Below are 24,618 nucleotides of genomic sequence, written 5' to 3' on the forward strand. Positions count from 1 at the left end.
AAGTATAACTTGCGTGTTTAAGAAATCGGTGACTGCCGGCAGCTCCTACAGTGACGAACGGTCGACCTCCACCCTTGTTTATCAATCGCTGTATCTAGCTTTTCTATTTTTTTTCCGTCTCCACCACAATAAATGCTATATTATCACTATAGTTGACTGGTGCAAATTTTGGAGGAAGGGCGCTTTTTCTGTAGTAATAATTGCTTCTCGTTGTGTATATTGCGACCGCTGGTAACTACAGGTTATATGAAATTCACAGTATACGTCTGGTATTTCAAGAAAAAAGAAACTAATGAAAGTCACTCCACTCCACTAAGTACCATTATAATACTGGTTAGTTGCTACTACAACACTGTATTCTGCTATTCACTGGTATCACTAGATTATATGCGAGTACACTAGCAGGCCAGGAAGATTATTAAAACAGCTGACCTGTGGTAAGTTTCTGGCGACTTCTGGCACCTGCCTCTATAGGCTTATCACTTCATTTACAAATTCACCTGTTTTCAAATGACACTTTAGCCTTTATCATCAATATACTAGGGAGCCACTGTAGTATACACTATACACTATGTATACTCAATGTTATCAGGGAGGCTTTCTTTCCTCTGACACGAAAAGTTCAATTATTATTATTTTTTTCACACGGGACACAGGCCTATGATTCCCCTCTGGCAGTAAACTCTGCTAGGTAGTGCACACTAATTCTCCTTTTTTTGACTCAGTATATAATGTTTTCCGCCCAAGATTGGTTCCAGGCGCTAGAGGGATGTATCGTATAGGATTGATGACACAAATTAAAGTTCTAGCACGTAAGAGCGACCGTGAAAACACGAGATAACCCGGAGCACAACGAGGCACGCTGACACGCTGACACGCTGACACTGTGTTCATCAAGAACTGCAAGAAGCCCCTATCACGAGCCTTTTCCATCCTATGGAGAGGGAGCATGACCGTGTTGTTGATTACTGTTATTATCAATTATTGTCACTTTATTATTATTATAATCAAGGGGGAAGCGCTAAACCCGGAGGATTATACAGCGCCTGGGGGGGGATGTGGAAGGCATTCAGGCTTAATTCGGGGAACTGGAGCACAGATCCAATTCCCTAAATCAAGAGCCCCTCACCAACATCAAGGAACCTTCCTTGAGGGGATTATTGTCACTTGATTATTGCTATTACCTAAAGTCGGTTCCTGACCAGCCGGGCTGTGGCTCGTACGTTGGTTTGCGTGCAGCCAGCAGCAACAGCCTGGTTGATCAGGCTCTGATCCACCAGGAGGCCTGGTCACAGACCGGGCCGCGGGGGCGTTGACCCCCGGAACTCTCTCCAGGTAAACTCCAGGTCCAGGTATTGTTGATTACTAACACTGTCGTTTACTGCTACTGTTGATTGCCATAGTTTTTAGCATTAATGTTATTTTTTGTTAGTATTAATATTATTTATTAATACTGTTTATTATAGTGTTGTCCTAGTGACCCCCTCTGTAATTAGTATTTTATAACATGTAAACCACACAATATCCAAATCCTGTAAACCCCCCATTGTAACCCTTATAGAGAATAAACTTGATTTGATTTGTGTGAGTGTGAGGTTGAGTGTGAGCACTAACAGTGAGGTTGAGTGTGAGCACTAACAGTGAGGAAATGGTATGGTGATACCGACACTAACAGTGAGGTTGAGTGTGTGCACTAACAGTGAGGTTGAGTGTGAGCACTAACAGTGAGGTTGAGTGTGAGCACTAACAGTGAGGTTGAGTGTGAGCACTAACAGTGAGGTTGAGTGTGAGCGCCAACAGATGGCGCTCACTACCAGTGCTCTGGCAGCTACACTACACAATATGGACATTGTTATGGTGCTGTGACGACCTATTTTGTGGACATTTTCCGCTGTGGTAGTTCAGCCAGTCCTTTCACGTAAGAGTGAAAAAAAAAAAAGAGTGTTCTGTTCTCGTTGGAAAAAATTGTTTGTGGTGATTTTTTTCTCCCCTTTTTTGTGAAGAGGAAATGATTGTATTAAGGACCCCAGTGGAAATAATTACGTTGTTTGTTTTTATTAATGCTTGTTCTTTGGTTAAGTCTACATATTTATTTTTGGTTTGTGTTTGTGTTCATAACTTGTGTGCCCTCAAGAACATTAAAAGAAAAAATTCTAGGTGTACGCAAAGCCTAAATGAAAACTTATGTTAAGCTTATTTATTTATTTATGTCTTTGCAAACAGTACATTGAGATTTTGTATTTACAATAGTGGGTTGCAATGCAAAGAGAGCCTCTATTATGCTTAGGCATTATGGGCCAACTTAACATTATTGGCTTACATTCTATTTAATGCTAAGGAGTATATCATAGTTGTACAGTAGGATAGTAATTATTTCATAGTTGTAGAGTAGAATATTAATTATAAATGAATCAAAATTTGTATAATACAAGGATATATTTATATTCTAAAATGCTTTTGTGAAAACAATGATTCAATTATATTCCTGTCAACAATGGATAAAAGGTTCAATGTGATTGTTTCAGTTATGATGTGGGAGTACATAGGTGAGTGTGTACTGAGTATTTAGCATTTAGTCTAGGGTGATTGAGTGGCTTTTGAGAAGAGTCTTAAATTGATTTTCAGACTGGGTTACTTTAATATCTTGTGGTAATGAATTCCGTATTTTGGGGCCCTTTATGTGCATAGAGTTTTTACACAGTGTGATATGGACACGAGGTATATCAAAAAGAGATGTGTGTCTTGTGTTGTGGTCATGTGTTCTGTTAAGGTTGGTGAGGAAAAGTTTGAGTGGAGGGTTTATATTTGCGTGTATTGTTCTGTGTATGTAGTAGGCACATGAATAAGTATGGATGTTCTTAATGGTGAGCAGATTCAGACTTTTGAAAATTGGTGGAGTATGCTGGCGGGAGTGGGAATTTGTTATCATTCTTACTGCTGCCTTTTGCTGGGTTATTAGGGGTTTTAGGTGATTGGATGTTGTTGATCTCCATGCACAAATTCCATATGTAAGATAAGGGTATATGAGTGAATGGTACAGTGCCAGGAGAGCTGATTGTGGTACGTAGTACCTTATCTTTGATAGTATGCCTACAGTCTTGGAGATTTTCTTGGTGATTTGTTGTATGTGTGTCCGGAACTTAAGGCTACTGTTAAGGTGGATACCTAGGAATTTTCCCTCTGTGAGTCTTGTGACTGATGATCCATTTAGCGTTATGTTAATTGGATCATTTGCAGCTTTGTTTCCAAACTGAATGAAATAGGTTTTATCAGTGTTCAGGGTAAGTTTGTTAGTCATCATCCAGGCAGATATTTTCTGTAATTCAGCATTGGTTTGAGTGGGAAAAGACAAATGTAGTGTCATCTGCAAATAATATGGGTTTGAGTAGCTGTGATGCATTCGGTAGATCATTGATGTAGATGAGAAAGAAGAGTGGTCCAAGGATGCTGATGCTTCCTTGTGGGACTCCTACTGTGATTGGTTGGGTGGAAGAGTGTGCATCGTTTGCATACACATATTGAGTTTTGTTAACTTCGAAATTGCATCTTTATGTTTGTGGTCATACAGTAATTTTTTCCATTGTCTTACCTGTTACCATAACACCTGATAATTCAGGTGTTACAGTAACAGGTAAGAATTCAAAATATCATTAACTTTGGTTAGGATGTGCTTGTCATGTCTGGTATGTATGCAAGATATAGTGTATATATCTGAGGCAGTGATGGTAGTACTAGATGAACATCAAAATGGTATACAATACCGACAGGTTGTTAGGTAAGACACATATGCAACAGTTAGACAACTTTATTCCGAAACGTTTCGCCTACACAGTAGGCTTCTTCAGTCGAATACAGAAAGTAGGCAGGAACAGTAGAGATGTGAAGACGATGTAATCAGTCCATCACCCTTAAAGTAGTAGAATTTGAGGTTGTCAGTCCCTCGGCCTGGAGAAGTTCAGTTCCATAGTCAGGAACTATCTGAAGATCAAGCGACAGTGCGGAGACTTAAATACTGTCGGAAGGAGAGGTGCAGGGTAGTAGTAGTAGTAGTAATAGTAGTAGTGAGAGGCAACTGAGAGGTCATGTCCCTCTCAGATCCAACCCTTCTCACTTGAAAAGCTTGTTCAAGGTGTTTTCTGTACCAAGATGCCACGTGTTGCAGTGTCTGTCAAGATGAACATCAAAATGGTATACAATACCGACAGGTTGTTAGGTAAGACACATATGCAACAGTTAGACAACTTTATTCCGAAACGTTTCGCCTACACAGTAGGCTTCTTCAGTCGAATACAGAAAGTAGGCAGGAACAGTAGAGATGTGAAGACGATGTAATCAGTCCATCACCCTTAAAGTAGTAGAATTTGAGGTTGTCAGTCCCTCGGCCTGGAGAAGTTCAGTTCCATAGTCAGGAACTATCTGAAGATCAAGCGACAGTGCGGAGACTTAAATACTGTCGGAAGGAGAGGTGCAGGGTAGTAGTAGTAGTAGTAATAGTAGTAATAGACACTGCAACACGTGGCATCTTGGTACAGAAAACACCTTGAACAAGCTTTTCAAGTGAGAAGGGTTGGATCTGAGAGGGACATGACCTCTCAGTTGCCTCTCACTACTACTATTACTACTACCACTACTACCCTGCACCTCTCCTTCCGACAGTATTTAAGTCTCCGCACTGTCGCTTGATCTTCAGATAGTTCCTGACTATGGAACTGAACTTCTCCAGGCCGAGGGACTGACAACCTCAAATTCTACTACTTTAAGGGTGATGGACTGATTACATCGTCTTCACATCTCTACTGTTCCTGCCTACTTTCTGTATTCGACTGAAGAAGCCTACTGTGTAGGCGAAACGTTTCGGAATAAAGTTGTCTAACTGTTGCATATGTGTCTTACCTAACAACCTGTCGGTATTGTATACCATTTTGATGTTCATCTTGTCAGACACTGCAACACGTGGCATCTTGGTACAGAAAACACCTTGAACAAGCTTTTCAAGTGAGAAGGGTTGGATCTGAGAGGGACATGACCTCTCAGTTGCCTCTCACTACTACTATTACTACTACTACTACTACCCTGCACCTCTCCTTCCGACAGTATTTAAGTCTCCGCACTGTCGCTTGATCTTCAGATAGTTCCTGACTATGGAACTGAACTTCTCCAGGCCGAGGGACTGACAACCTCAAATTCTACTACTTTAAGGGTGATGGACTGATTACATCGTCTTCACATCTCTACTGTTCCTGCCTACTTTCTGTATTCGACTGAAGAAGCCTACTGTGTAGGCGAAACGTTTCGGAATAAAGTTGTCTAACTGTTGCATATGTGTCTTACCTAACAACATGGTAGTACTAGTTAATGCAGTCCAAGGAGTTGTTTAATTGTGTCATCTTTAAACTGATAGATACAGAAGTATGGCAATGTGGGGGAAACAAGGGCTGCAATACTAGGGATGGAAGGAGCAAGAAGAGTCAAGATATCTTAGTCATCGACAGTCATCAAGGACAGTCTGTCTTATTTCCATAGGGGTCCTCAATCTTATCCCCCAGGATGCAACCCACACCAGTTAACTAACATCCAGGTACCTACTTGCTGCTAGGTGACCAGGACAACAGATGTAAGGAAACACGTTGAAATGCTTCTGCCTCAATGGGAATCGAACCTGGTCCCTCCGTGTGTGAAGCGAGAACTTTGCCAGCTGGGCTATGGGATCACCGATAAAAAATGGAAATTTGTCTGTAAAGAGAAAGGGGCAATACAAAAACTTCCTTAGCACCTACCTGTAATATAAGAACATAAGAATGTAGGAACACTGCAGAAGGCCTACTGGCCCATACGAGGCAGGTCCTTATCAAAACGACATCTACCTAAAGCTACTCAAGAAACAACTCCCGCACCCCCCAACACCAATCAAACCCAGCCCCTCCCACTCATATATTTGTCCAGTCTCTTCTTAAAGCTACCCAAGGTCCTAGCCTCTATCACCCCACTGGGAAGACTGTTCCACGCATCTACAACTCTGTTAGAAAACCAGTACTTACCTATGTCCTTTCTAAATCTAAATTTATCCAACTTAAATCCATTATTCCTGGTTCTTACCTGGTTCGACACCCTCAGTACTTTATTAATGTCTCCCTTGTTTATGCCCGTCATCCACTTATACACTTCAATGATTTCTCCCCTCATTCTACGCCTCTCCAGAGAGTGGAGATTTAAGGCTTTAAGTCTATCTTCATACGGGAGGTGCCTTACACAGTAAATCATTTTAGTCATTCTTCTCTGTATGTTCTCTAATGAGTCTATGTCCATCCTGTAGTAAGGGGACCAAAACTGAGCAGCATAATCTAAATGAGGCCTCACTAGTGATGTATAGAGCTGTAAAATAACTTTTGGACTTCTGTTACTTATACTTCTTGAGATAAATCCAAGTAATCTGTTGGCCTTGTTGCGCACACTGAGGCACTGCTGTCTTGGCTTTAGATTTCTGCTTACCATGACTCCCAAGTCTTTTTCACATTCTGTATGACCAAGCTCTACTTCACCTAGATTATAGCTTCGAGGGTTATTTTCATTACCAAGGGCAAGTACCTTACACTTATCCACATTAAACTTCATCTGCCATTTCTCAGACCAAGACATTAAATAGCTGGAGCACAAAAAGTAAAATAAACAAGCTAGACTTATTGCATGTGCAGGAAACTGAGCCCTGATTCAACCTGAAAAAAGGGACATGCCTAGTTAATGCCACATATTTGGGTATAATTTTTTCCACACAGATAGCACTTCTAGATTCTTTAAATGCTCGATTGCTAGCGCACTCAGCTCACACACTGAGGTCCAGAGTTCGAATCCCCTCTGGTATGGCTGGAAAACATTGGGGATGTCATACCTCACAGAAGAAGTACAAAGGGAACAAAGGGCCATACAGGATATTGCAAGAAACCCAAAACATTTCTATTCCTACGCAAAATCCAAGCTAAGAACTACCTGGAGAATTGAACCACTACTGAGAGGAGACTCGTATATTGACGATGAACAGGAAATGAGTGAAATCCTAAAAGAACAGTATGAGTCGGTGTTCAGCAACCCACTAAATGACAGCAAGGTGGAAAATGCCGAAATATTTTTCACTCCAGAAGAAGGCTGTGCAGACCAACTAACTGACATTAGTGCAAATCCCATAGTTTTCAAAAAAGAAATGGAAAACATGTCCACTCACTTAGCACCTGGACCAGAGTCATGGAATGCTCTGTTTATAAAGAAGTGCAAAGTACCACTAGCATGAGCCTTCAGTATTCTTTGGAGAAAGAGCTTAGATCTAGGTGAAATACCGGAGGCCTTAAAGAGTGCAAACATAGCTCCTTTGCATAAGGGATGTAGTAGAGCACTAGCTAAAAATTACAGACCAGTAGCCCTAACCTAGAACACCATAAAAATATTCGAGAGTGATGAGACGGCAGATTACAAATTTCATGGAGCAGCACAACCAATATAATCCAAACCAGCATGGTTTTAAAGCAGGACGATCATGCCTGTCGCAGCTGCTGAACCATTATGACATTTGTTCAATGTGGAAGTAGGTCGTGCCCAAGGGTTAGGCAAGCGAAGAATTCTCAAGTATTAAGATCCCAAGAAGTTGCAGTGTCTGACAGGATTGTAGATGAATGGTTCAGAGAACCGACACGTTGATAAACTAGACACATGTGCAACTCTTGGGTATCTTTATTGGGGAAATGTTTTGCCACACAGTGGCTTCATCAGTCCAAGAGTTGCACATGTGTCTAGTTTATCAAAGTGTCGGTTCTCTGAACCATTCATCTATAATCCTGTCAGACACTGCAAATTCTTGGGATCTTAATACTTGGGAATTCTTCGCTTGCCTAACCCTTGGGCACGACCTACTTCCACATTGAACAAATGTGACACCACCTATGTCTGCTGCACCTCTCCCGCCTACGGTATATAAGCCACTTCTCCGCACATATGCTGTATTCTATTCAAGATTGATGGACTGACCACATCGACTCAAGGTTGAGGGACTGATTACCTCGTTCTCCTCCTATTCTTCACGATTCTTCTTTGTATGGACTGATGAAGCCATTGTGTGGCGAAACGTTTCCTCAATAAAGATACCCAAGGGTTGCACAAGTGTCTAGTTTATCAACATGTCGGTTCTCTGAACCATTCATCTACAGTGTTTAGCTGTACATTTGAAGCTCTGTTTCCAAATAGCATGAAGTAGGTTTTGTCTATATTGAGAGTAAGTTTGTTGGTGGTCATCCAAGTAGATATTTTTAGCAGTTCGGCATTTACAGTGTCTGTTAGTATGGTTGGGTTTGGGTGAGAGAAGACATAAGTAGTGTTATCTGCAAATAAAATTGGTTTAAGGAGATTTAGATGCATTAGGTAGGTCATTGATGTAAATGAGAAAGAGAAGTGCGCCAAGGACACTCCCCTGTGGGACTCCAACAAGAACAGGTTGTGCAGTGGAGTTGGCTCCATTTGTGTATACATACTAGGTTCTATTGCTAAGATAGGATTTTAGGTAATTGAGAGAGTGTCCTCTGATCTTGTAACGTTCAAGTTTTAGATGCAAAAGGTCATGGTCAATTGTATCAAATGCTTTTCATAAGTCTATGAAAAGCCCCAGGGAAAATTAATTTTTTTTTTAAGTGCAGAATATATTAGTTCAGGCATATGTGTAATCGCATCATTAGTACAGTACTTTTTTTTTGGTCTGAACCCAAACTGACAGGGGTCGAGTATGTTGTGGGATACTAAGTAGGAGTAGACTGGTTTGTGAATTAATTTTTCAAAGATTTTAGGTAGTAGGAGCAAGTTTGATATAGGCCTATAGTTGTTCAGTTCAGTTGGATCACCTCCTTTGATGATCAGGGTGACCCTTGCTGTCTTGAGTATGGATGGGAAGGTGGAAGATTCAATGGATTTGTTAACCCTTTGAGGGTCGACAGGCCCTCTCCGAAACTCGTTCTCAGGGTCGGCCAAATTTAAAAAAAAAAAAAAAATTTCTCTTATGAAAAGATAGAGAATCTTTCCCAATCATAAGGACACCAAAAGTTTGAAATTTGATGGAAAACTTACGGAATTATGCTCTCGCAAAGTTAGCGGTCTCGGCGATGTTTACGCATCTGCGATTTTGCCCACTTTTAGCCCCATTTTCGGCCAATTCCACTGTATTAGTCGACAAAAAACATGAATATTTCGCTAGAACTCCATTTTTTCTATCGAATGGGTGCAAGAAACCACCCATTTATGAAATTCAACTATCCAGTACAATGATCAGAATTTAGCAATTTTGCCAATTTCATACAAATTTCAAAAGATACCAATTTCCGAATAGGGTCCAGAATAAACAAGAAAGACATTCCTGGCACTAAAATGACATTTCCTCTGGTCATTAGTCACGTCTCAAGGCCCCTCTTATATTCTTTTGCTTTCCACTTTGAATTTTTATTCTCACAAAAAATATAAGATTTACTGTTATGCAGACTACTGCATTAGTGTAAAAAATGATATAAATATTATTGGCGCACTTTTGAAAGAATATTAGACTCACCAGTTGATGTGTATTGGATGCTTGGCACGATTTGTTTTCTTTTGAAATTTGGTAAAAATCGAACATTTCTGCTACTTTGAGCTCAATTTCAAGGTACTTTTCATTGTAAAACCAGTCAAAATCATCTCAATTTCTGTAATATGTCTTCCATTCTATAAAATGAGACCAAGAAAACTAGAATACAACAATAAATACCATACGAAAATAGAGTGCAAAGTCGCTGTTTTATTCCAAAAAAACGGTCAAAGTTTTTTTTTTCTCATTATGCACTGTGTGCTGCAGGATTTTTTTTAGACTGTGCACACTGACCACATAGACCCATTCTTTCATATGAAGGCCTACCAGCTTTCTCCCACTAGATTTGAGGGCGCTAGAATTTAGGCGTACTAGTACGTCAAAAACCCTGGGTCGTAAGCCGTACTAGTACGTCCGAAACCCTCAAAGGGTTAAAAAGAGTTGCAATAATTGGAGACAACATATGAAAAGCGAGATTTCAGTAGGGTTTGTTGGGGCTGAAAATAAAGTATTTGGGTAGTTGCCAGTGAGGTAGTCTTTTGGTTGAATGTTTGAGTTTTTTTTTTTTTTTTTTTTTTTTACACAGGGTTTGACAAGGTTAGAGTTTGGGATTTGACTTGCTAGCTTTGTTCCTACAGTTGAGAAAAAGACATCAAATTTGTTGGCAGTATTGATTAGCTGAAGGAGAGGTTCTTCTGGTTTCGTTAAGTTAACCATTCTGTTTTGTGACAGCTTTTTAGATCCTAGAATTTCAGATAAGGGGTTCCAGGTCTTTTTCATATTACCTTTTATGTCATGAAATCTGTTTTCATAATACAGTTTTTTTTGACCTTATTAGATTGATTAGTATTGACGAGTAACGTTTTGCAAGATCCTTTGTTATTAGACCCATTCTGTACTGTTTTTCATATACGTAGATGTTTTTTATCAATAGATTTGAGGATGCTGTTGGTAAGCCAGGGGCTATTTAGTCTTTTTGCTGTGATCTGCTTAGCTTTTATTGGGCACTGCATATTACAGAGGTTTTTTTTTTTTTGTAAAAAAATATTGACACGCTTATCAATATCGAAGTTGTCTGCTAGCTCGTTTTGCCAGTCAATGTCACTTAATGCTGAAATAAAGTTATTAACAGACGACTCATCGTGTAGTTGGAAGGTGATCTTAGTTGTGTCCTGGGGCAATTTACATAAGTTGGTTATGAGAAAGATGGGATAATGGTCAGTGGTGTTATCTTTGATTATGCCTGCTTTTAATGGGGATATAGTGTTTGTCCAGATATGGTCTAGTAAGGAGGCATCTGTTTCAGAGATTCTTGTAGGTTTTGTTATTGTTGGTAGAAGTAAGCAGCTGTTCATAGTGTTTGTGAATTCAGTTACTTGTGAGACATAGGTAGGATAATTGATTCAAGCAAAGATGTCACGGAACTTCAGGAGGATTTAGACAAACTCAATTCCTGGTCAGAAAAGTGGCAGATTCAGTTCGGTGTAGATAAATGCAAGGTTCTGAAGCTCGGGAGTGTCCATAACCCTAGCACTTATAAGTTAATAATGTAGAACTTAGCCATACAGATTGCGAGAAGAACTTGGAGATTATGGTAAGCAGCAATCTTAAACCAAGACAGCAATGCCTAAGCATATGTAATATGGCACAGATTACTGGGATTTATGTCAAGAAGTGTAAGCAGCAGAAGTCCAGCGGTTATATTACAGCTTTATACATCATTAGTAAGGCCTTGCTCAGTTCTGGTCTCCATATTACAGAATGGATATAGTACATGTAAATTCGTTAGAAAACATTCAGCGTAGAATGACTAAATTAATACATAGCATTATAAATCTTCCGTATGAAGAAAGATTGAAGACCCTTAAACTACATTCACTTGTAAGATGATGAATGAGGGGAGACATGATCCAAGTGTGTAAGTAGAAGATGGGTATTAACAATGGGGATATAAATAAGAATATCTCTCCAAGAGAGAACCTGCAATAATGGATTCAAATTAGATAAGTTTACATTTAGAAAGGATATAGGAAAGTACTGGTTTGGTAATAGGGTAGTTGATGAGTAGAACAGTCTGCTTAGTAGGGTTATTGAAGCTAGGACCTTGGGTAGTTTCAAATTTAGGTTGGATAAATACATGGGTGAGAGGGGTGGGACTTGCACATGAGTAAATAGAATTATCAAAGCTTATTTCTTGGGTAGCATTGAAAATTTGGTTGGGCAAATATTTTGTTAGTGGGATGGATTGTGAAGGACCTGTCTAGTATGGGCCAACAGACCTGCTGCAGTGTTCTTCCTTTCTTATATTCTTATGCTCTTAAAGCTACCAAAGGTCCTAGCCTCGATCACCATACTCAGAAGACCGTTCCACACATCCACAACTCTGTTTGAAAACCAGTACTTACCTATGTCCTTTCTAAATCTAAATTTATCTAACTTAAATCCATCATTTCTGGTTCTTACCTGGTTTGACACCCTCAGTACTTATTAATATCACATTTGTTTATCCCCATCATCCACATATACACCTCGATGATACCTTCCCTCATTCTATGTCTCTCCAGAGAGTAGAGATTCAAGGCTCTAAGTTTATCTTCATACAGGAGATTTCTTATACAGTAAATCATTTTAGTCATTCTTCTTTGTTTGTTCTCCAATGAGTATATCCATCCTGTAGTAAGGAGCCCAAAACTGAGCGGCATAATCTAAATGAGGCCTCACTAGTGGTGTATAGAGCTGTAAAGTAACTTTTGGACTTTTGTTACTTATACTTTTGAAATATATCCTAGTAATCTGTTAGCCTTGTTGTGCACACTTAGGCACTGCTGTCTTGGCTTTAGATTTCTGCTTACCATGACTCCCAAGTCTTTTTCACATTCTGTATGGTCAAGCTGTACCTCACCTAGTTTATAGGTTTGAGGGTTATTATCATTACCAAGGACTAGTACCTTACACATATCCATATCGAACTTCATCTGCTATTTTTCAAACCAAGACATTAATTTGTCCAAATCCTCCTGGAGTTCATTGGTATCCTCCTCAGAATGAATCATACGGCCTATTTTTGTAACATCAGTAAATTTGCTCATGTCGCTTGTAATTCCATCATTAAGGTCATTAATGTAAATTATGAACAACAGAGGGCCTAAAACTGATCCCTGTGTAACACCACTAATGACTAATCCCCATTCAGATTTGACCCCATTAACCCCTTCAGGGTCCAAGGCCCAAATCTGAAGTGGTGCCCCAGTGTCCAAGAATTTTCAAAAAAAAAATTTGTTATTTTTTCTTATGAAATGGTAGAGAATCTTTTTGTGAAGGTAATAAAACAAAAAGTACGAAATTTGATGGAAAATTGACGAAATTATGCTCTCGCGAATTTTGATGTGTCAGCGATATTTACGAATCGGCGATTTTGCCGACTTTGACTCCCATTTTAGGCCAATTACATTATTCCAGTCAACCAAATTCTTAGCTATTTCACTAGTATTACTTCTATTCTATCGACTGAACACAAGAAATCGCCAAGTCAACTGTTTCAACTACAAATTAAAGTGATCGGAAATTGTTAATTTGGCCAATTTAACACAAAGTTCAAAATATTCCAATTTCAAAATAGGGTCCAGAATAAACAATGTAGGTATTCTTGGAACTAAACTAACATTTCCTCTGTTCATTAGTTACATTTTGAGGCTTTACAAATAAATTCCATTTTGATTTTTTATTTACATAATGAATTTTTATTCACACCAAAAAATAGAAGATTTACTGTTATGCAATACTGTAATAATTGTATAAATATCATCACCATATTTGTGAATGCATATTAGACCCACCAGATGGCGTGTATTAGACGTGTGAGGTCGTTTGTTTACTCTTGACTATCGGCAAAAATTTAACATTTCTGCTACTTTGAGCTCAGTTTCAAGCCATTTTCAGTGATAAAACCAATCAAAATCATCTCTATTTCTGTAATATGTCTTCCATTCTATCAAATGAAACCAAGAAATCGCAAATACAACTATAAAAAACATACGAAAAAACACTGCAAAGTCGCTGTTTTAATCGAAAAATCATGATTTGTTTTTTTTCTCTCATTATACACAGTGTGCTGCAGGATCTGTTTTATGTGGTGCACACATACCACATAGATGTATTCTCTCATATCTAGGCCCAAATGTACCACTCACAGTTTATCAGAGTGAGTTGAGCTCATGACGTAGATCTACGGTTTGGACCCTGAACATAAAGCCGTAGATCTACGGGACGGACCCTAAAAGGGTTAATGGAGGACACACGCTGATTTCTGTTGGTAAGCCATGCTTCTATCCATGCTAGAAATTTACCTCCTATACCATGAGCTGCCACTTTTCTTAACCCCTTGACTGTCGCAACCCCCAATCCTGAGGTGTCTCCTGGTGTCGCAAAATTTCATAAAAAAAAAAATTATTTTTTCTTATGAAATGATAGAGAATCTTTTCCCGATTGTAATGACACCAAAAAAACGAAATTTGATGGAAAACTGACGGAATTACGCTCTCGCGAAGTTAGTGACCTCGGCGATATTTACAAATCGGCGATTTCGCCCACTTTGAGCCCTATTTTTGGCTAATTCCATTGTTCCAGTCGACCAAACTCATAGCTATTTCTTTAGAACTCCGTTTTTGCTATTGATTGAGTTCAAGAAACTGCCCATTTACCAATTTCAACTACCCAATAAAGTGGTCAGAAATTGGCAATTTGGCCAATTTCATGAAAATTAAAAAATATGACAGTTTCAAAATAAGGTCCAGAATGAACAATGCAGACATTCCTGGCTCTAAAATAACATTTTCTTTGTTCATCAGTCATGTCTCCAGGCCCCTCTGATATTACTCTTGCTTTCTATTTTGAATTTTTATTCAAACAAAAAATAGAAGATTTACTATTATGCAGACTCCTGCAATACTGTAATAATTGTGTAAATAATAATCAACCCATTCATGGCTGCATATTAGAATGGCTAGTTGGACATTTATTGGACAATGACATCATTTGTTTACTTTTGAACATTGGCAAAAATCAAACATTTCCCCTACCTTGAGCTCCATTTCCAGGTTCTTTTTATAGTAAAATCAATCAAAATCACCTCTATTTCTGTAATATGTTTTCCATTCTATCAAAGGAGACCAAGAAAACGAGAATACAACCATAAATACTATACGAAAATAGATCACAAAATCGGCATTTTAATTAAAAAAAACGGTCGGAGTTTTTTTTTTCTCATTATGCACTGCATGCTCCAGGATTTTTTTATATGGTGCACACTGACCACACAGACCCATTCTCTCACATGTGGGCCTACCAGCTTTCTCCTCCTTGATTTGAAGCCGCTAGAATTTATGAGTATATATATGTCAAACACGGTATATATATGGCCGCGACAGTCAAAGGGTTAAGAGTCTCTTGTGAGGTACTCTATCGAAGGCTTTACTAAAATCCAAATAAACAATATCATATTCTTTATCACTGTCTACTGCCTCAAATGTTCTGTTGAAGAACATCAGTAAATTTGTCAGGCAGGAACAACCTCTTGTGAACCCATGCTGAGATTCATTAATCAAATTATGCTCTTCAAGGTGACTTCTAATAATGTCAGCTATAATTGATTCTAATAATTTGCCTACTATATGTATATTATACGTATCATTATTCTTATTATTATTAGTACGTATGTATTATAATAATTATTATTATTAATTTAGGGAACTGGAGAACATCCAATTTCCTAGATCAAGGGCCCTTCACCAAGGAACCTCCCTTGAGGGGGAAGGACATATCCTAAAATTTTGTTCGTATCCAGAAGCAAAAAATCAATCGAATGACAGTTCGTATCCTGAAAAGTTTGCATGGTGGGGCGTTCGTAAGCCGAGGCTCCACTGTAATTGCTTTTGCACCATTGTAAAGTTGAAATATCATAAGTTGAGGAGCACTTGTAATTAGAAATACAGTGGACCCCCGGTCTTCGCCCAGTGTGGAAATCGTACAATTTGGATTTCGAGCACTTTTTTCTGAGAAATTTTCTCCCGGGTTTTGTACATCGGCTTGGAAATTGACAGTACCAGACGTGTCCACCTGGGCCACTCGTATGTTTGTGACTCACTCTTGGGCACATTAAATGTCTTATTTTATGTTAATATAAATATTTTCATTAACCCTTTGAGGGTTTTCGTCGTACTAGTACGTCTTACGCGTAGGGGTTTTTGACGTACTAGTACTCATAAATTCTAGCGACCTCAAATCTAGTGGGAGAAAGCTGGTAGGCCTTCATATGAAAGAATGGGTCTATGTGGTCAGTGTGCACAGTCTAAAAAAAATCTTGCAGCACACGGTGCATAATGAGAAAAAAAAAACTTTTTCCATTTTTTTTTAATAAATCAGCGACTTTGCAGTGTATTTTCGTATAGTATTTATTGTTGTATTCTAGTTTTCTTGGTCTCATTTTATAGAATGGAAGACATATTACTGAAATTGAGATGATTTTGACTGGTTTTACAATGAAAGGTGCCTTGAAATTGAGCTCAAAGTAGCAGAAATGTTCGATTTTTACCAAACTTCAAAAGTAAACAAATCGTGCCAAGCGTGCAATACACGTCAACTGGTGAGTCTAATATTCTTTCACAAGTGCACCAATAATATTTATACCATTTTTTACACTAATACAGTAGTCTGCATAACAGTAAATCTTATATTTTTTGTGAGAATAAAAATTCAAAGTGGAAAGCAAAAGAATATAAGAAGGGCCTTGAGACGTGACTAATGACTAGAGGAAATGTCATTTTAGTGCCAGGAATGTCTTTCTTGTTTATTCTGGACCCTATTCCGAAATTGGCATCTTTTGAAATTTGTGTGAAATTGGCAAAATTGCTAAATTCTGACCACTGTACTGGATAGTTGAATTTATAAATGGGTGGTTTCTTGCACCCATTCGATAGAAAAAATGGAGTTCTAGCGAAATATTCATGTTTTTTCTCGACTAGTACAGTGAAATTGGCCGAAAATGGGGCTCAAAGTGGGCAAAATCGCCGATCCGTAAACATCGCCGAGACCGCTAACTTTGCGAGAGCATAATTCCGTAAGTTTTCTATCAAATTTCAAACTTTTGGTGTCGTTATGATCGGGAAAAGATTCTCTATCTTTTCATAAGAGAAAATAATTTTTTTTTTTTTTTAAATTTGGCCGACCCTGAGAACGAGTTTCGGAGAGGGCCTGTCGACCCTCAAAGGGTTAATCCATCCATGAAATTTTCTTCAAAATTACGTAAGAAACATGTTTCATAGCATATAAATATGCCTTTGTTACTCGTTCACTAAGAGTGGTGTCCTAGTCTTAACACCATAGTACAGTGGACCTTTGCCTAATGATATTAATCTGCTCCTGAGAGCTCATCGTTAGACGAAATTATCGTTAGCTGAATTAATTTTCCCCATGAGAAATAATGAAAATCAAATTAATCCGTTCCTGACACCCCAAAGTATGAAAAAAATTTTACCACATGAAATATACATTTTCTTACAAACAAAAGAAGACATGCACAGTTACTACTGTACTAAATAAAGAATACATGACACTTACCTTTATTGAAGATCTGGTGATGATTGATGGGATGGGAGGAAGGGAGATGGTGGAAGTTGTTATTGTTTGGAAGGGAAATCCCCTTCCATGAACATAAGAAAGGAGGAACACTGCAGCAGGCCTGTTGGCCCATACTAGGCAGGTCCTTTACAATCCATCCCAATAACAAAACATTTGCCCAACCCAATTTTCAATGCCACCCAAGAAATAAACTCAGTTAACTCTATCCATGTCCCACTCAGATCCAACCCCTCTCACTCATATATTTATCCAACCTAAATTTGAAATCACCCAAGGTTTTAGCCTCAATAACCCAACTAGGTAGACTGTTCCACTCATCAACTACCCTATTTCCAAACCAATACTTTCCTATATCCTTTCTAAATCTAAACTTGTCTAATTTGAATCCATTACTGCGGGTTCTCTCTTGGAGAGATATCCTCAAGACTTTATTTATATCCCCTTTATTAATACCCATCTTCCACTTATACACTTCGATCATGTCTCCCCTCATTCTTCGTCTAACAAGTGAATGTAATTTAAGGGTCTTCAATCTTTCTTCATGAGGAAGATTTCTAATGCTATGTATTAATTTAGTCATTCTACGCTGAATGTTTTTTGACGAATTTATGTCCATTCTGTAATATGGAGACCAGAACTGAGCTGCAAAATCTAGGCAAGGCCTTACTAATAATGTATAAAGCTGTAATATAACCACGGAACTGTTGCTTACACTTCTTGATATAAATCCCAGTAATCTGTTTGCCTTATTACGTACGCTTAGGCATTGCTGTCTTGCTTTAAGGTTACTGCTTATCATAACTCCCAAGTCCTTTTCGCAATCTGTATGGCTAAGCTCTACATTCTTTAACTTATAAATGCTAGGGTTGTGGACACTCCCGAGCTTCAGAACCTTGCATTTATCTACGTTGAACTGCATCTGCCACTATTCTGACCAGGAATTGAGTTTGTCTAAATCCTCCTGAAGTTCCCTGATATCTACGTTTGAATCAATTATCCTACCTACCTATCTTTGTGTCATCGGCGAATTTGCTCATATCACTAGTAATACCTTCATCAAGATCATTGATATTATAAACAACAAGGGGCCTAAGACTGATCCCAGTGGAACACCACATGTTACGGATCCCCACTCGGATTTAACCCCACTTGAGGTAGCAAGTCTTTTTCTGGGGCTACTTCCCTTCTTCTTTTAATGCCACTAGGACTAGCTTGAGAGTCACTGGACCTCTGTTGCACAAAAAATCTGTCCATAGAGCTCTGTACCTTACGTTCCTTTAAGATTTTCCTAAAATGGGCCACAACATTGTCATTGTACAGGTTGCCAACACGGCTTGCAATAGCTGTCAGGGTGATTTTTATCCATAAAGGTTTGCAGTTAAACCCACTTTGCACACATTTCCTTAATCTTTGAAGTAGGCAACTTCTTCAATTTCTCTCTCCCCTCCTCTGAAGCAGTTTCCTCAGGTGTGGTCTCTTGCTGTTGCAGATGCTCTTGCAGCTCATCATTGGTTAGTTCTTCATTGTCCTCCTCCACCAACTCTTCCATATCCTCCCCATTAACCTCCAACCCCAAGGACTTACCTGATGCCACAATAGAATCCACAGCTGGCAGAGGCTTCTCAGGGTTAGCCCCAAACCCTTGAAAATCCCTCTCCTACACATTCTGGCCACAATTTCCCCCAAGCAGAGTTCAAGGTCCTCTTAGCTACTCCCTCCCAAGCCTTACCTATAAGGTTTACACAACTGAGGATACTAAAATGATCTTTCCAAAACTCTCTTAGGGTCAGTTGAGTGTTTGAGGTCACTTCAAAGCACTTCTGAAACATAGCTTTTGTGTAGAGTTTTTTGAAGTTTGAAATGACCTGCTGGTCCATGGGCTGCAGGAGAGGAGTGGTATTAGGAGGCAAAAACTTGACCTTGATGAAGCTCATGTCCCCAGAAATTTGCTCTGCCAAGTCTGAAGGATGACCAAGAGCACTGTCTAATACCAGGAGGCACTTAAGGTCCAATTTATTTTTCAGGTAATCTTTCACAGTGGGGGCAAACACATGGTGAAACCAGTCATAGAAAAAGTCCCTAGTGACCCATGCCTTACTGTTTGCCCTCCACATCACACACAAATTAGCCTTGAGGACATTGTTTTTCCTGAACACTCTGGGAGTTTCAAAGTGATACACCAATAAAGGCTTCACTTTGCAATCACCACTAGCATTACCACACAACAAAAGAGTAAGCCTGTCTTTCATAGGCTTATGTCCTGGGAGTGCCTTTTCCTCCTGAGTAATGTAGGTCCTGTTTGGCATTTTCTTCCAAAACAGGCCTGTTTCATTACAAACACTTGTTCAGGTTTCAATCCTCCACCCTCTATGTACTCCGTAAATTCCTGCACATATTTATCAGCCGCTTTTTGGTCCGAACTGGCAGCCTCACCATGCCTTATCACACTATGTATGCCGCTACAATTCTTAAATCTTTCAAACCAACCTTTGCTGGCCTTAAATTCACTCACATCACCACTAGTTGCAGGCATTTTTTTTAATTAAATCGTCATGCAGCTTCTTAGTCTTTTCACATATGATCGCTTGAGAGATACTATCTCCTGCTATCTGTTTTTTGTTTATCCACACCAATAACAGTCTCTCAACATCTTCGAGTACTTGCGATCTCTGTTTCGAAAACAAATTTGCACCTTTTGCAAGAACAGCTTCCTTGATTGCCGTTTTGTTGGCCAAAATAGTAGCGATGGTTGATTGGGGTTTGGTATACAGCCTGGCCAGCTCCAAGACACGCACACCACTTTTGTACTTTGCAATTATCTCTTAATTTCCATACTAATTCTCACCCTTTTTACCACAGGGGGTTGGCACTAGAAGCTTTCTTGGGGCCCATGGTGACTTATTTTGCAGTTACAAGCACTAAAAACACTGGGATAATGTGAAATGTATCGAATGTATGCATAGATGCGACCGCACTGGCTGGCTTGTAAACACTGGCACCCACGGGGCAGCTGAGGTGCGCTCAGGCCACACATGGGACGCGTCCCGGACAAATCACGTTGGGCGAGTTTTTTATCATTACGCAGGCCAAAATTTTTACTCTCAAATGCTTCGTTAGGCGGATTTAATGTTACGCGATGCGTTCATTAGGTGAGGGTCCACTGTAATACTAATAGTACGTAATAATAATCACCCTTGGGCACATTAAATGTCTTATTTTACTTTAATATAGACATTTTCATTAATCCATCTGTGATATTTTCTTCAAAATTGTGTAAGAAACACGTTACACGGCATACAAGTGTGCAGTGTTTATACAGGATGTATGTTCAATAATAATCACTCTTGGGCACATTAAATGTCTCATTTTTTGTTAATATAGACATTTTCATTAATCCATCTATGATATTTTCTTCAAAATTATACTATAAGAAACACATTACATAGCCTATAACATGCCATGTTTATATGTTATCGAGGGGTCGAGTGGAGGGTAAACATTACGTTTTCTCTGGTCCATCTTCAGAGAAAATGTGTATGAATCTGCTTTGGCCCAGTAAACGCTCTTAATAGTACATAAGGCTTTTTGTTTACAGTTCTCAGCATGAACTATTCGTTACTTCTCCCATTGTTTATGATGGCATCTAAAGGTAGTTGTTAGAAACAATTAAACTCAGTGAACATGGTATGTCAATAGTAATAATATGGCTGTAGGCCACTGTGTTTGTAGCTATACACCTGGGATGTAGTCCCTCTGGGACTACAAATAAATACTACTCTCCAACAAGAGTTTTCAATAAAGGTATGTAATGTTCAATTATCAATTATTTATTTCTCATTGTTTTCTGTGTGTAAAACTATAGTTATTCTCTATAAAATGTATTTTTTGTTAATATTTTTGGGTGTCTGAAACTGATTAATTGGATTTACGTTACAGTGGAGCCATGGATTTTGGCCATAATCCACTCCAGAAGGTTGGCCTAAATCCAAAAAGGCCGAAAACTAAAGTAATATTTCCCATAAGAATTAATGTAAGTACAATTAATCCATTCCAGATATCCAAAAATATTAACAAAAAATACATTTTTTAAAGAATAACTGTAGTTGCACAATCAGAAAACAATTGAGAATTAAATATAAAGCACAAATTTTAATAACTGAATGTTACATACCTTTATTGAAGACTCTTGTTGGTGTATTGAAGAAGGCGAGGAGGGAAGAGAGAGGAGAGCTTATCGTTTGGAAGGGGAATCCCCCTCCATAAGGACTTCAGGTATCAAGTCCCTCTCTGGGGTTACTTCCCTTTGTTTTTTACTGGCACTAGGACCAGCTTGAGGAGAGTCACTGTACCCCTGTCGCACAAAAAAACTGTCCAGAGAGGTCTGGTTCTGGCATCTCTTTAAGATTTGTCTGAAGTGGGACAAGGTTTTGTCACTGAACATGTTGCAGATATGACTTGTTTGAGCTTGGTCAGGGTGATATTTCTCCACAAAACTTTGCACCTCCCTCCACTTTGCACAAATGTCCATAATTCTTTCTTGAAGTCAATTGTGTTTCTCACTTTCTTTACCAAAGGGCTGGCACTAGGAACTTTCTTTGGGCCTATGGTGGCTTATTTCGCAGTCACACTCAATTAACCACAAAAAATAATGGATTATACCGAAATGTTTGGATGAATGTGCGGAATGTTGCTCACTCACTCAGAGACACAGCCAGACTGACTCATGAATGTGGGGCAATGGCAGGCAGACGTGTCCAATATGACCGATTTCAGAGTTGCTGGCCAAAATTCTGTCCTGAATTTTGGCCAAAAAAGTGGCCGAAATCCGATTCGGCTGATATCTGCATCAGCCGATATCTGGGGTTCCGCTGTATTTCTTGTGGGAAATATTACTTGTTTTCGGCCATTTCGGATTAGGCCAACTTTCTGGAATGGATTAATTATGAAAACTGGTGGTATACTTCAATTCTAGTACAGCTCCTTAAGAGTTGTTTTTATTTAAAAATTGTGTGTTGTGTCAAGAAAATAGAAAATAACAATTTCTAATAGTTGTGAATTTAAGAGGCTCTCTAGATAGCTGGACTCAATATACCATTAGGAAATCTGTCTGGGAATTGTTTATAAGTTGTGCTGCTTCAAAGTATCTGTATAAAGTAATCATTAAAAAAATATGTATTTTTACAGGTTTTGAATATGTCTGCATTAGAGTGTTCACCACCCACTCACAAATGTGTGTTCTGTAACCAGCAGTTCTTCACAAAACTTGATCTTCAGAACCACTTTAGGTAATATACAGCAGTGCTTCTTAAACTTAGATGTGGCAAACTGGCCACATCTAAGTTAAGTTGAATGGGAAAATTATAATAATTTTAGTGATAATGACAATAATTAATGTGAATTCTATTAGCTCAGGTGTATAATTTGATTAAAAAATAAAAATTAAACGCTTAGATTTTGATTTTTTTTGTTTCTTTTGCATGCATTAAAAGAATTTCTTAGTACTCGGTTATTTTGATTTTTTAAAATTACATCTTTATTTTACAGAGAAACTGAAATATAAAATAAAGTTTGCACCTGTATTGTTGTCTTACTAATTTGATGCTATAATACCATAATTTCACTTTACAGTAGGACCCCACTTATATGGTGGGTTAGGTTCTAAGCTACCGCCATACAGCAGAAATTGCCGTAAAGCAGAACGCCCTTTTATCCATTTATAAATGCATGTAAATGCCAGATAAGTTTACATTAACATATATATTAAGTTAACAAATTACAAATTTCTGATCACTTTATTGGGCAGTTGCAACAGTTGACTGGGCGATTTCTTGTGCACAATCGATAAAATAGCAGTAATACTAGTGAAATAACTAAGAATTTGGTTGACTGGAATAATGTAATAGGCTCCAAAATGGGAGTCAAAGTTGGCAAAATTGCCGATGCATAAATCATGCTGACACATCAAAATTTTTGAGAGCATAATTTCATCAGTTTTCCATAAAATTTTGTACTTTTTGCTGTATTACCTTCTACCATCTCATAAGATGTGATAGGTGTTCTAGTGGTACACTCTGTAATTATTATTTTACTACATGTAAACCACACAACAACCAAATTCTGTAAACTCAGCATTGTAATCCTTATAGAGAATAAACTTTGAAAGAAAAAATAAATTTTTTTTTTTTAAATTCTTGGACCCTGGCTGTCACTGAGATTTGGCCTCGACCCTGAAAGGGTTAATGTAGGGTGAGAGGGTAGTAGTATTTATTGTAGGAAGTCAAGTGGTAGGTGTGGTAGCTCGCCTGGCTACCACACCTACACCTAATACATGTATGGAACATTTAAAGTGCCCCAGAGTGATAAAATACAGTAGAGCTCCACTTATACAGCGGGTTAGGTTCCAGGCTGTCGCCGGAAAGCAGACATCGCCGGAAAGCAGAACGCCATTTTTTCCATTTATAAATGCATATAAATGCCAGACAACAAGTTTACACTAAATTATATTAAGTTAGTAATAGAACAAGGCATTAACCCTTTCAGGGTCCAGAGGCCAAATCTCAAAGGGTGCACCATAGTTCAAGAATTTTTGAAAAAAAAAAAAAAAAAAAGATTTTTTCTTCCAGAATTAAAGATGATAATTTTCTGTAGGTAATAAAACAAACAAAAAAATTTTTGATCAGTAATTACCGAGATATAGAGGCGTGAAGTTGACTCTCAGTGACCTGGTGGTGGCAACATCAGCGACTTCTGTAAAGTCGCATTATTTTATTTTAGGTTTTTGTTACTTTTTTCTTTTCTTTCCTAATATTTTTTTTTCCAGTAACTTTTGTGGCCTGAGACCAATATAATGTATATTGTATAAGTGTACACTCATTGTATTCAACACAATAACTGCACTAATTTGTTTATCATTATATTGCTTACAAAACTTGTTTACAAGTTTATTGTAAACAAAATGATGAAAATATTAGCGTGGGTGTTGTGTTGAATACAATGGTACCATAGGGTGCAATGGTACCTTATGGTACCATCTGGTGCAATGGTACCATATGGTACTGTTGTATTCATCGCAATAAACACACTAATATTTTCATCATTATTTCATTTACAAGAATTGTTTACAACAAAAATATGCAAAAATGTTGTATATTAGTAATGTTCTATTATATATTTACAAATGTACAGCCACTCGACATGTTCCTTGAGGTGGATGACAAAGTGCTTTGTCTTGGAAACTGCCGGGTCACTAGCGTTGCCACTCAGTCTTGGCTGGTGCCTCGTGGCACCAACTCCTACTGACCATATGATACATGGTACCATATGTTACAGGGTACCATATGGTACAGGGTACCATACAGTACAAGACACCATATGGTACAGATACAGTGATCCCT

The 24,618-nt window shown here is 38.5% G+C and overlaps 1 protein-coding gene across 4 annotated transcripts in view; it reads left to right on the forward strand.

The window, feature by feature from the left end:
- The first annotated feature begins 1,692 nt into the window (after positions 1 to 1,692).
- The window catches only part of LOC128685385 (zinc finger protein 549), a 185,965-nt gene continuing 163,039 nt past the window's right edge, over positions 1,693 to 24,618 (forward strand). Inside the window, exons 1-2 of one of the 4 annotated variants that reach the window (XM_070082902.1) lie at positions 1,693 to 1,918; positions 22,409 to 22,509. In XM_070082902.1, coding sequence (XP_069939003.1) covers positions 22,418 to 22,509 — 92 coding nt within the window. In that variant the 5' untranslated portion in view covers positions 1,693 to 1,918; positions 22,409 to 22,417. The remainder of the gene's footprint in view (positions 1,919 to 22,408; positions 22,510 to 24,618) is intronic. The other 3 variants (XM_053771899.2, XM_053771900.2, XM_070082901.1) reach the window with 3 other exon arrangements.

This window comes from Cherax quadricarinatus, chromosome 8, assembly GCF_038502225.1.
Source record: "Cherax quadricarinatus isolate ZL_2023a chromosome 8, ASM3850222v1, whole genome shotgun sequence".
NCBI lineage: Eukaryota > Metazoa > Arthropoda > Malacostraca > Decapoda > Parastacidae > Cherax > Cherax quadricarinatus.